The sequence below is a fragment of the Sander lucioperca genome, chromosome 2, assembly GCF_008315115.2.
Source record: "Sander lucioperca isolate FBNREF2018 chromosome 2, SLUC_FBN_1.2, whole genome shotgun sequence".
Taxonomy (NCBI): domain Eukaryota; kingdom Metazoa; phylum Chordata; class Actinopteri; order Perciformes; family Percidae; genus Sander; species Sander lucioperca.
The window spans coordinates 35,046,487-35,060,742 of record NC_050174.1 but is presented as its reverse complement, the minus strand read 5'-3'; the positions used below and the strand labels follow the sequence as shown (position 1 = coordinate 35,060,742).

General features: G+C 40.4%; 1 protein-coding gene across 1 annotated transcript in view; it reads left to right on the top strand.

Moving 5' to 3' along the window:
* top3b (DNA topoisomerase III beta) overlaps positions 1-7,079 on the top strand; it is a 95,794-nt gene extending 88,715 nt beyond the window's left edge. Inside the window, exons 16-18 of the mRNA XM_031300899.2 lie at positions 1,846-2,047; positions 5,260-5,447; positions 6,677-7,079. Of these exons, the coding sequence (XP_031156759.1) occupies positions 1,846-2,047; positions 5,260-5,447; positions 6,677-6,949 (663 nt within the window). The 3' untranslated portion in view covers positions 6,950-7,079. The remainder of the gene's footprint in view (positions 1-1,845; positions 2,048-5,259; positions 5,448-6,676) is intronic.
* The last annotated feature ends 7,177 nt before the right edge of the window (positions 7,080-14,256 follow it).

Here is a 14,256-nt window from a genome sequence, read left to right as displayed (position 1 = left end):
TGAGTTATGTTCACTTAGAAAAAATTAGATACACTGTAAGAGGGTCCACTAGAAAATTCTATATCATTTGGCGGCCATTTATTTCCTTTGTAGAAGGCACGGCAGCTACTAACATTTCTATGTAACCCAATTGGGTGAGCATTCTTTTTTTTCTTATTTTTATTTTAATAATATATATATATATATATTTTTTATTATTTATTGAAGATGTCTTTTTCTTTTATTTACTTAGATATTTGAATTATATATGTATGAATCTGCATCATATCTGAGCTTGTCGGGATGTATGGAAACTTGCCGGGGGTCCAGTACCTGTGGGTGGGGGGCACTGGGGAGTTGTTTGGGTTGTTTGTATGGACAGGAACTAGACTTGACTATTTCATGTGTGAATTGTATATCTTTTGTTTGTTATATTTGAAAATAAAAGAGACCTTGATCAAAAAAGGGGCTCTGTATTTAGTTCACAACAGTCTGATGCTGGTAACACAACATTTAACCAGTGGATCTGCTGTGCGTAATTGTGGCTTATCAGTGACTTATTCACTCCTGTTTGACTTTTTTCCTGTTGAGGCTTTATTTTTTGGCTCATCCTGACTATGTGGCGTATGCTGACCATCCCTCCTTCTCTACAGTCGGACCTGGCATATTGGGGAAACCCCCAGACTCTGTCATCCAGGGTTTTTTCTCCTGGGGAGAGTGACGTCACACACATTACGGTGTACACAGACCGGCTGGGGAGGCATGTGTGAATCACAGGTGGTAGGGGGGAAATGGCCAGTTTCACCTCATCCCCACATAAACTGCCTGGAGCTGTCCACGGTGCTGAAAGTGTTGCAATATTTCCCCCAAGTGGTGGCAGGGAGACATGTAATGATCAGAATGGACAACATGACTGCGGCGGCGTACATAAACCGTCAGGGTGGCGTGCGCTCGGCTGTTGGAGATAGCCAGGATAGCCTCACAGCGAATGGAAATTGAATCCACTCTCGTGCAGAGGCTATGGAGCAGGTTCGGGGGAGTGAAGGTGGATCTGTTCACTTCACGAGAAAATACGGAGACGACGGAAACCTTCTGTGCGTTCTCTCACACCTCAATGGGTTTTAGCCCTGGTGCTGTGAGCTCTGGGGAACCCTCCTTTTGAGCCTCTGGCACAAGCCCCTCTCAGGACGCTGTCACTGAAAACAGCGCTCCTCCTCGCCTTGACGTCGGCTAAGAGGGTGAGTGATTTATGCGCGCTGGCGGTTTCATTGTCCCGCCTCTCCATTAGAGGGGACGGGAGCGTGGCCACTTTACAGCCAAATCCATCATTGCACCGAAAGTTTTAACAATCCTTTTCGGGCAAGGGGGTTTTTCCTTCCACCTCATAACAACGATGCGGAGGAGGCATCTCACCGTTTGTTCAACCTTTGTTGAAGGTTCTGCTAACTGTGGCCAAAGGCTGCAGCTAATTCAAAGCTAAACTTTCAGATAAGAGTTTATTTTCCAGGGAGCAAACATTTGTTCTAAAAAAACAGTCATGAGAGCTGGTCTGCTGTGGTAAGCCTTTAGCCTAGCAAGAAAACCGGCTTGTTTGTTATGTTTACGTTTCCGCTCACACCGCATGTGTGTTCAAGCTGTGTTAAACTGCAAATAACTAAAGCTACAACACCGACTACAGACACACTGAAGTTGGTGATAATAACAGCCCATTTTTTCCTTTGAAAAGTGGCCACAGTACAAGGTCTCTGAGGTTGAATAGGTAAGGACCTGATGATCAACCCTTGTTGTTTTAACTGTCCAGTCTGTAGGATGCACTTAAAAGTGAATAACCCTTGCATCACATCTGATCCTTATGTCTATCTACAGGCCAAGCCCAGCAGGCTCCACTGCTCCCACTGTGACGAGACCTACAGTCTTCCCCAGAATGGAGCCATCAAGCTGTACAAGGAGCTCCGCTGTCCACTGGATGACTTTGAGCTTGTGCTGTGGACCTCTGGAGCCCGGGGCAAGAGCTACCCTCTTTGCCCGTACTGCTTCAGCAACCCACCTTTTAGGGACATGAAGAAAGGTAGGACAAAACTCTTGTCCTACTAATTACTCTTGGTAAAAATTGTGGTTGTTATATATTGGCTAATTAGCTTGAATAGCCCTAACACTAGTGCATTCATTATTACTTTTTACAAGTTTGTAATAAATAATGATTAAAAAAAAAAGTATATTTTTCAAAAACCTTTTTTAATGGCCTTTGATGAAGAAGTAGCAGTTCTGAATTGAACTGATCTGTATTTTAGGATTACTAGATTAATAATAAACTAGAAAATATAGATAATAATAATAATAATTATTATAATAATAAATAATAAAGAAATTTTGACAGTGTGCCTACTACATGGTGCACATCCAAATAACAGTAAATCTGCTGTTTGACATGTCCTGAAAAGAGAGGACAACACGGCCTACAGTTAAGAGTCTCCATGATAGAAGGTGTGTGTGTCAGAACTTGTTGCTATGGTGATTTCCGCAGTGAGGGAGTAGAGGAAGGAGGGGGAGACAGTATCTTTAATGGGTCAAACATGTCCATTTAATGATAATTATACCTCTCAAGTTTGTTCTGTAATTCAAAAACGTGGGTCCAAACGGCAAAATTATTATCACAAGAGAGATAAAAGTCTGGCAAACGCATTGATGTGGTTTTTATGTTTGTGGTGTCAAATATATACGACACAGAGCAGGTAACAAACAGGGAACCGTCTGCGTCCTTCCAGATATTTTTTTTCATTGTTTCTATCGGCAGTTGGTATGAACAGAGCCAAAAGTTTAGGTCCGATGGATTCCATAGTTAGATGTCTGCAACCGGCACAAAATGTCCTACATTTTGACCATTCATGATGTATGAAGAGTGAAAACTGTAAGGGAGAGCAATTTGTTTAGAAAATAATATATATAATAATAATATAATACATTTCAGAAAATAGAAAATTTTCAGAGAATTGTACTGCAGCTTCACCCTCTGTCCTCCCCTCTGGCTCTCAACATTCCGTCCCATACACACACATTGGAAAATCTGAAATGGTCTGAAAACTGGAAGATATTTAAACTTTTAATTATTTTTCTACATTAAAGTATGGCGATATAGTATGGCCCCAAAGAGGGGTTGTTTTGAGCTATGTTAAGCGATTTGCCAATTTTGTGAAAACCGCGCAAGCAAATCTCTTATTCAAATGATAGCACACCATTCTCAGTCATTAATAAGTATGGGGATGATACTCATTCTGCCGATTGCTGCACATCGGCACACTGAATAATTGACTTTTTCTGTGTCGATTTTTTTTAATCTTTGATTTGTATAAAGATTATAGAGTATATAGAGTAATATTTTCAGTAACAACACAGATAAAACAGTTTTTCTCAGGTGAAATTGAATTCATCATCATCATAATGATGATGATCATGGTCACTCAAAACGAGTAGGTCGATCCACATATTTTGGTGCAGTGTGGGCAGGGGAAAGTGGAGGAAGTAAGTGGTGAAGGAGCCTTTGTCTCTGCCACACGGCGGGGCTCCATTTCATGGCGCACAGGTCCTTCCTGCACAGTTGTCTTCCAGCAGTGTCTGTCCAAAGCAATGCACTCCCAGTTGCTAAATGGAATTTGGAACTTCTAGGCTGATCTTAATATTGTCCTTGAATCATTTCTTTGGACCGTCGGGGCCCGCTGAACTTCCTTCAACTGGGGAGTATAGGATCTGTTTAGGGTGGCGTGTGTTTGACATGCAACTGCCACGGCCAGTCCATCAAAGTTGATGCTGCATTATTGTGGTGGTGATACTGAACATGTTTCGTCCTCACAAATCCAACCCCAATGGATCCTAGGCTCATTTTTTAGCTTTTCCTTTTCAGAAGAAAGTGTAGCCACTCTTCTCCTCCTTTAGTTGTCCTGCTTGTCAGGTTTTGGAGAAAATTACTGTAGTGTTTTTTTAACACCATTCAAATTGATTAGAGAGAATTATTTCTACCGGTCATTCTGACCGGAGACCATTAGAATTTCCAGTCCTCATTTGTTTTCCGGACAACAGAAACTCAGATACACACACTGGTGGGCCTGCGCGCCTTCTCTCTGGGGCCCACTGCTGCCAAAGTAATTATCGCTACATTTTTTACGATTTCTTTTGAGTTTTTAGAAATCCCACTGCTGAAATGTACCACAGTGTGCGTCTGGAGGTCAATACCAGGTTCAATCCAGGAGCTGACTGCATGTTGAGCTGCTCTCCTAGTAAATCAGGTCCTGAATACACATACACTCACCTAAGGATTATTAGGAACACCATACTAATACCGTGTTTGACCCCCTTTCACCTTCAGAATTGCCTTAATTCTTTGTGGCATTGATTCAACAAGGTGCTGGAAGCATTCTTTACAAATGTTGGCCCATATTGATAGGATAGCATCCTCCACACCATTACACCACCACCACCACCAGCCTGCACAGTGGTAACAAGGCATGACGGATCCATGTTCTCATTCTGTTTACGCCAAATTCTGACTCTACCATCTCAATGTCTCAACAGAAATCGAGACTCATCAGACCAGGCAACATTTTTCCAGTCTTCAGCTGTCCAATTTTGGCCTCATTTTCCTATTTTTAGTGGAGATGAGTGGTACCCGGTGGGGTCTTCTGCTAGTGTAGCCCATCTGCCTCAAGGTTGTGTGTGTTGTGGCTTCACAAATGCTTTGTTACATACCTCAGTTGTAACGAGTGGTTATTTATTTTATGGTTTTATTTATTTCTCCTCTGACCTTTAGCATCAACAAGGCATTTTCGCCCACAGGACTGCCGCAGACTGGATGTTTTTTCCTTTTTCAGACCATTCTTTGTAAACCCTAGAAATGGTTGTGCGTGAAAATCCCAGTAACTGAGCAGATTGTGAAATACTCAGACCAGCCCGTCTGGCACCAACAACCATGCCACGCTCAAAGTTGCTTAGATCACCTTTCTTTCCCATTCTGACATTCAGTTTGGAGTTCAGGAGATTTTCTTGACCAGGACCACACCCCTAAATGCATTGAAGCAGCTGCCATGTGATTGGTTGATTAGATAATTGCATTAATGAGAAATTTAACAGGTGTTCCTAATAATCCTTTAGGTGAGTGTAGATTGCAATCACAGACTCAATGAAAACAGTAATGCACATTTGCACACCACCTCATTCTTGGTAAATTTGGCATTTAGTCTCAGTCTTGTAAAGCCTTCTGACATTCTGACTCTGATCTGCTTTTCCTAGGTATGGGATGCAATGAATGTACACATCCGTCCTGTCAGCACTCTCTCAACTCGTTAGGCATTGGGCAGTGTGTGGAATGTGATAGTGGGGTTTTGGTGCTGGATCCCATTTCTGGACCAAAATGGAGGATGGCCTGTAATAAGTGCAATGTTGTGGTGCACTTCTTTGAACATGCACACAGAGTGCAGGTAAGAAAATTGTCCTACATTCTGTCCTCTCAAGATATCTTATTTATATGACCCAATTTCAAATACAATGTCTAAATAAAGCTGCAAGCAGCGATGAATGGGACCTCGTCCTTCCCAGCACGTCGGGGTACTGGCGCGATGCCTGTGCAATGTACTTACATTTTTGCACACTGCCTCAGTGGAGCATGGGGAACGACTTTGCCGGGTTCCGTGTAATTTGAATAACTGTTGCCAAGATCAGCATTTATCGCGATTTTACGGGGAAATATCCCATCTCTAATGGGTGTTTCCTAGGCCGTATGATTCAGCTTCATTCAAGGGGCGCGTGGATTTAAATTGAAATATGTGATATGTAATGTGGAAGTTATAGACAAAAACGCATCAACGTTTATAGCGCCCCCTAATGGCCAATCTTCGCCATATTTGGTCCATAGCCTCCGAGTGGCATGGTAAACAAGAATATTAAGCATTTACTTTGGACGAGATTTTTAAAAGTTTGTGTTTGGTAGCTAGTTAAAAAAAAATAGTTTATACAGTAATTAGCTCAATTTGTCATGAGGGTCCACAGATTCCTACGGTCTAGGAGGAGTTTAAAAAAATGTGCGTAAAATACGTGAAAAATGCATAAAATACAAAATGGCTGACTTCCGGTTGGGCAAAGCTAATGGAAGTAAATTGGAAATATGTCCGAAATGATGAGAGCAATGTGTGTACTAAATCTGGTGAATATTGAAGCAACTATGTCCAAATAAAGGCCTTGCACGCATTAGGGGGCGCTATGGAGCCCGCTTACATGTATGGACCAAATCGCTGTACAGTCTCGCAATGCTCACAGGTTTTAATTTGTGCACCGATTTTTGTGAGTATTCGAGTATATTAAGGGCGTCAAAAATGTGGTAAAATGCTAAAACTGATTAGGATAGACTATAGAGAGAGAGTTTTTGTGCATCCTAAAGTCCTCAAACAGGTATTTGACTTGACTGTTTGACCTTCTGTCAGGCAAAAAAATTTCAAAAAAATTGTATATGAGACCAATCTTCCCACAAAATTTCGTGAAGATCAAATAACCTTTATGCAGACCATGGCGTGCGTTAAGTGGCGCTATGGACCATGCCCGAGCCAATTCACTGCCTTTATATTTATGTTGTCTTGTTTTTGTTTTTTTTATCGTTTCAGCTGCTACAATTTGTCTTATGTGCTGCTTCTATGGTTCTTTTCTCTTCATGTAGGTTGCTCAGGAGAGCTGCGATGCCTGCGATGCCTCTCTGGTCGCCGTAGACTTCAACAAGACTCGCACTCCACTTCCTGCCGGCGAGACCCAACACACTGGCTGTGTTTTCTGTGATCTGGTCTTCCAGGATCTGGTGGAGCTCAAACATGCCACCATGAGGCACCGGGGTGGGGGGGCGAGAAGAGGAGGACGGGGACGGGGCAGGGGACGTCGTGGCAATCCTAAAAAACCTAAAGACAAAATGGCTGCCTTGGCAGCCTACTTTGTATAGTGTCTGTGCATAGTGCATCCTGTTATTTGTTGACAATGGTATGAAGGTGTATATGTCAGTAAATGGACTTCTGTTTTTCCATGTGTATCTAATTACACTTACAATTATTAAAATATGTATTTTAAAAATGTTTGATGTAAAAGTTTTTTTCACCATCGCAAAAATAAATGAAGCTTCACTACACTGAAGCTAACGTTGGCCCCTAAATAAATGTAGCAAGCTTAAAGTTAGGCTTGGTAACATGTTTTTTGAAATGTTCTTTACACCCCGACAGCTATAAATAACTTATGGGCTCTGAAAAAGGAGCCCATGACCAATCAAACCGATTGGTTTAGAACCAAAAAAAGGCCCTTCTTGCCACGCTGCGTGTACTCTAGCCCTCTGGTACGAGCCCAAACTCAGTGCGTGCCATGTCGTCGCCGGAGTTACTGCAAGTCTGCTGAAGAATGGAGGAGAAACTGGTTACGTTTTGTTTTGCGTATTTGGGAAGGGGGGATGATTTGTTGTTTTCAGAATTGTAATTGTTCAGTTGTAATTATCCCAAACATTTCTAACAATGTTCAAACCCAGAAAAATCAATGACACGGGACATTTCTTTGGTTGCCCGTCAATGGCGTCATATAACCATTGTCACCTCTAGATACTCTAACTTCCGTTAAAACACAATAGCTTTGTTTTTAATATTTTTAGAACCTTCCGCTGATTAAATCACTTAGGCCTATTCACAAGATGTTATGTTTTTATGTTTTTTATTGTAATGTTATTATGTTGGTCTTACCAGTGAATTATTAGTTTGCTGTGTAAGACAGAACACTAAGAGCATGTATCATTCCAATGCGGTCATTCAAATCAGACAATAGGACAGCGAGCAGGCATCTCTGCAATGCCAAAATCGCTTCACTGTACATATTTAATACGGGTTTTGTAACTATGGTGCTAAAACAGTCTCACAAGTATTTGCAACTTGTAAAACACAATGCACAAATGAATACAGAGTGATTTGTATCCGTAAATCTATGTTGTATCTGTGCCTCTAATTTGTGACTTGTGAAACACTGCAGAAATGAATGCAGAGCGATTTGTTTCCGCAAAACACAATTCACAAATGAATGCAGAGCGATTTGTATCTGCAAACACAATTCACAAATGAATGCAGAGTGATTTGTATCTGCAAATGCGTATCTGTGTCTGTGTGTCTAATTTGTAACTCATATTTCATCATTTGTAAATGAACTTAGTATTTTTCAATGTAAATATATTTGTAAATCTCCTATTTGTGTGGGTACTTTTGAGACGGTTTTTCCGCGCCGTTGTTGTCACAAAACAATTTGTGTCTCAAGTGACGATCCCAGCGCTATCCAGTAAATGGCGGTAATGCAACACTTATGGATGCCAACCGCTGTTAAACGACTATGAAGAAGCCTTGTCAAATGTTTCAGAGACGGTTGGCAGAATCTACTTGACATTCCTCTGGGTAAGTTGATATTATTAGGACTTTGTCGTCAAATAAATTACATTTATGTTTTCAGCATCATTGTTGCAGTGCATTTACAATTTGCTTTGTGTTATAGCGGCAGAGACAGTTTGCTTCTTTTTGGAGCGTGCTAACGTTCATGTTCTTGTACAGCTTGAACAGCGACGCTAACTTAGCTCGTTAAAGTCTACCCTGTAACATGGGCTTTACCTGGTCTTTGTATGGAATTGGCAGTCTGAAATGTAATTAAGCCCAGCTTAAACCCATCGGCGAGCTAGTGAATATATAAACTAGACAATCTAAGGAATCCATTGAGACCAACCATGTCATGCTTGTCCATAACAGGGATATATAAAATAAGGTTCCAAAGTTAAAGTGCTCATATTGTGCTTTTTGGCTTTTTCCCTTTCCTTTATTGTGTTATCAGAGATGTACACAAGTCATTTTTTGGAAGTCCAAGTCGAGTCTCAAGTCTTTGAGCTCGAGTCCAAGTCAAGTCTCAAGTCTCTGGCCATCGGATCAGTCCCCAACACTGTATTGTTAAATCTTATGAATTCAAAGAACGTCCTGTAGCTACCATCCATCCATACAGTACAGTACAGTAACCTTTTGGTATCTGCACCAAAGAATACATGTTTGTCTGTTACTAACTGGCTGTAAAGCCCAACCTCATCATGCATTACATTTTTCAGTGTTCAAAGTTTGAGGGAAACATCTGTATTGAAAGATAATACACCAACCATGGTGAAAACATGTGAGAACTGATAGTTTCCGTATTGCTTTTTAACAACAACCTGATGAAATATTAAGCTAAGTCTGTCACATCATATGGATACAACTATAAAGATACAATTTGCCTGTTCCCAGCATTAGCACAACACTTTGCGATGGTTGGCTTGTTACTGTGACGATATATGCTAAATTTAACGTCTCTTTCACATTAGCAAGTGACTGACCTATCTGGGTGCGTTTTGAGATGCCTGATGAAGTTCGACATTGTTGATCCGGCATCATTTATCTTGGTGCCACACACCTTGCATGTAGCTGTTCGCTTACTGCCACTGTTTACGAAGTTATTGAAAGCAAAACTAATGACAAAGGCACAACTCCGGGAGGACTTTGCGTCGCCATCGTCATTGCATTTATGTGTGTGCGTAGGCATAGCGCATGCGTTACGTTGCACATTATGGCAAAGGGCAGGGGACATGCAGCTCGTCATACGTTTCCCCAACGTATATGCGCCAATAAAAGAAAATAGAAATACATGAATGAATTTAGATTTAAAAAGCAATAATTGAGCATTTTTTTTAAGCCATTTTCAAAGGAGTCTCTCTCACTTTAAGATATCAGAATAAAAATGGATTTATCATGTTTTACACGGTAGCTGTTGCCATAACTACAGATTTCAGGTGATTGAAATTTAAACTATAAATAATAAAAATTTAACATTTGCTCCACATATTGTAACCATGTTTATTAATACAGAAATACAGTTGTGTTCAGAATAATAGCAGTGTGTTTAAAAAAGTGAATAATGCTCAAAATCCTAAGAATAGTTTTTATTTCCATAATATCAATGCATTGGGAACACTGCACATTCAATTCCAAATCAAAACATTACCAAAATTGATCAAGTTTGTGTTATACCTTTACAGAAAGTGAAGAAAAAGGAATATTAGACTGTTCAAAAAATAGCATTATTTGCATTTTTCTTTACAAACTCAAACATTTACTGTATAAACTGAAAAATGTCTCAAGGGTTTGCTTTACTTTGAATCACTGCACTAATATTTAGTTGCATAACCATTATTTCTGAGAACTGCTTCACATCTGTGTTGCATGGAGTCAACCAACTTCTGGCACCTGTGAACAGGTATTCCAGCCCAGGACGATTGAACTACATTCCACAATTCCTCTGCATTACTGGGTTTTGCCTCAGAAACAGCATATTTGATGTCACCCCACAAGTTTTCTATAGGATTGAGGTCTGGGGATTGGGCTGGCCACTCCATAACATCAGTGTTGTTCATCTGGAACCAAGACTTTGCTCGCTTACTGGTGTGTTTTGGGTCATTGTCTTGTTGAAAGACCCATTTCAAAGGCATTTCCTCTTAAGCATAAGGCAACGTGACCTCTTCAAGTATTTTGATGTATTGAAACTGATCCATGATCCCTGGTATGCGATAAATAGGCCCAACACCACAGTATGAGAAACATCTCCATAACATGATTTTTGCACCACCATGCTTTACTGTCTTCACAGTGTACTGTGGCTTGAATTCAGTGCATGGGGGTCGTCGGACAAACTGTCTGCGGCCCCTAGACCCAAAAAGAACAATATTGCTCTCATCAGTCCACAGAATGTTGCGCCATTTCTCCTTTGGCCAGTCAATGTGTCCTATGGCAAATTTCAACCTATACAGTACAGTCTTTTTTTCAGCAATGGGACTTTGCGGGGGCTTCTAACTGATAGCTTTGCTTCACATAGCCTTCTTCTGATCGTAACAGTACTCACAGGTAACTTTAAGTCTTCTTTGATTTTCCTGGAGCTGATCATTGGTTGAGCCTTTGCCATTTTGGCTATTCTTCGATCCATTCGAATGGTAGTTGACCGTTTTTTCCCACGTTCAGGCTTTGGATGCCATTTCAAGGCATTTGAAATCATTTTGGCTGAGCAGCCTATAATTTTCTGCACTTCTTTATATGTTTTCCCCTCTCCAATCAACTTTTTAATCAAAGTCCGCTGTTCCTCAGAGCAATGTCTGGAACGACCCATTTTGTATTTCAGTGTGAAATGCACTATAACCAGCATGCACAACATTTGCATCCTTCCTTCCTTAAATATGGGCCATAATTGACACCTGTTTCTTCACAGAATCAATCACCTCACTAATTGAACACAACACTGCTATTATTTTGAACATGCCCCTTACAATTACAGATTCAATTACACAGAATGAGCAGCATGCATGTCATGACTGTTGGGTCTGTTGGTTTTCTATGACTCTACAACACTTACTAGTAAATTATTTGCCATGTAGAAATATCACTTCTGCCAAAAAAATTGATTTATGAGGTTAGTGATGTTGGACTGCTATTATTTTGAACACAACTGTACATGCTTCTCCTGTAAACAAAATGTATGTGCAGTTGTACACCCTGATAAAAATGATAGTTTAATCACTGAATCTGCCATGTTTTACAGATCTGACTGATCAGATATTGTTCTGAACACCTGTTTGACGAGGTTTACCTGGACCCACAAGACTCTCCTCACAGTATGAAGGTATTGTGGGACAGGTGTCATTCTTCTGCCAAGCGATGGTCTGAAGACAACACAGCAGCATCAGGAAAGATTCAGTATCCACAGGATGACTTCTGTGACCTGAGAGCCTACATTACCAGCTGACACATCTTCAGTAGAAAATAAACCCTTTAGACTGGTGGAGGACATGATCTGGACAGTTAACATCTGCTACTCTGCATTATGTATACACACTTTATATTTCCATTTCATTGACTATGAATAAAGTCCTTTATTCATAACACATTTGTTTAACAGTTAAACTTTATTGTTTTGACAGATAACAATATGATTAAAATGAAAGTATTTTGAAAGGGTATCAAATCTAATCTGCACCTTGAAAAAACATTTCACAGCATAAATATGACAATAACTGACGAATAAAAACTTCAAGTGAAAATCTCTAAGTTACTTTGTGAAACAAGAGTCCCTTTCACACAGCCTGATCAATGTCTATGAACACAGTACAGTCCTCACAGTAGCTGTTGATACTCTAGTTGCTGAGCAGTTGAGAAGTATGACACCTGTCAAGCAATAACTTCCTCCTGATGGTTTCTCATACTGTGAGGAGAGTCTGGTGGGTCCAAGTACACCTCATCAGTGGTCAGTCAGATCTGTAAAACGTGGCAGATTCAGTGTTAGATTAAACTAGGCTATCATTTTACCATCAACCTACCCAGAGGAACGTCAAATAGATTCTGCCAACTGTCTCTGAAACATTTGACAAGGCTTCTTCATAGTCGTTTAACAGCGGTTGGCATCCATAAGTGTTGCATTACCGCCATCTACTGGAGAGCACTGGGATCGTCACTTGAGACACAAATTGTTTTGTGACAACAACGGCGCGGAAAAACAGTCTCAAAAGTACCCTCACATATAGAAAGAGATTTACAAATATATTTACATTGAAAAATACTAAGTTCATTTGTAAATGATGAAATAAGAGTTACAAATGAGATGCACAGACACAGATACGCATTTGCAGATACAAATCGCTCTGCATTCATTTGTGAATTATGTTTGCGGATACAAATCGCTCTGCATTCATTTGTGAATTGTGTTTGCGGATACAAATCGCTCTGCATTCATTTGTACTTTGTGTTTCACAAGTCACAAATTAGAGGCACAGATACAACACAGATTTACGAATACAAATCACTCTGTATTCATTTGTGAATTGTATTTTACAAGTTGCAAATACTTATGAGACTGTTTTAGCACCATAGGTTGCTGTCAAAAATAACTCCTGATGTTGTGAATGTGTGAGGAGGTAGACAGAGTGGAGTTATAGATGCTGAAGCCAAAGTTGTGAGTGGTTTTGAAGAGGAATTGTGGACCGATGATGATCATGTCTGATTTGACAACATTTGAGAAAGTTGGTTTGCATCCATGATTTAATTTCACTGAGGCCAATGGTCAAAGAGGGGTGAGTTGCAGTGGTGATGGATTTGGTGGCGATGTAGAGCTGTACAACATTGCCGACGGCGTATCATTGTCAGGTGTCATTTCATTTCAGGAAATTATGACATAGAATAAAATAGTTGCCACAAGTACAGCTTTCCCTTTAAGTCCTGACAACTCATTTTAATTATGCACTACTCTGCCCCCTTTTCTCACTGTCCTTGCCGTCTCCTAGTACCCAGCTGCTCTGATGAACCTCTGTGCCATCCTCAACCTGAATGGGAGACTTCCTAAAGCGGCTGCTTGAACCTCGAACTAAGGCATACATTAAAATAATAATACATAACCATTTCCATTAAGTTGTGCAACTTAACTTTGAGAACTACATTTCACGCTGACAGTGATCTGTATATATAAGCCTATACGTAAGTTATACTCAACCTATTTTCATTTATATATTTCATTACAATGTTACAAACACAGCTCTGTTACACTTTAGGCTAGTAGATCATTGATCATCTGTTTCTCCGTGAAGGGGAGAGACAGTGAGAGAGATAAAAAGAGGTGCTCAACAATCAGCTGTTTTTCTGAAGTCAGCTCTTTAGCTAAAATTGTGGTCACCACTAGCTTCTCCTGTACTATACGGTAATTCCTCTACTATGCGACAGTAAGTCGCGTGGTTATGACACAATCATTAGCCTATTTTTACAAAAACGTCTGCTACAGAGCCATAACGTGAGATACAAGGTAATTGAACCTTTTATACATTGTCATGTTTCTTTAGAAATAAACAATGGACAAATAAAGTCTTTAAACGCTTCAGATGTAAAGTTATTCGCTGTCAGTCAAGTGACGTCAAAATGAATGGCAGTCAATGGAATGCTAACGGCGGGTGCTTGCTTGTTAGCATCAAAATGGCGCCATAGGAGCTACGGGTTGTTGACAGACGCTTACCCCCTTGACTTTTCACCTACTGAAAGACCCAGGGCATGCTGGGAAACGCCGGCCTCTCAGCTGATCTAACAGCTGATGGTTCAGAATCAACTCACCATGATGACGTTTTATATAAACTTTTTATTGATTTTGAATTGGAGGGATTTTAACTGCTATTTGTCTGTTTTAAAGGCT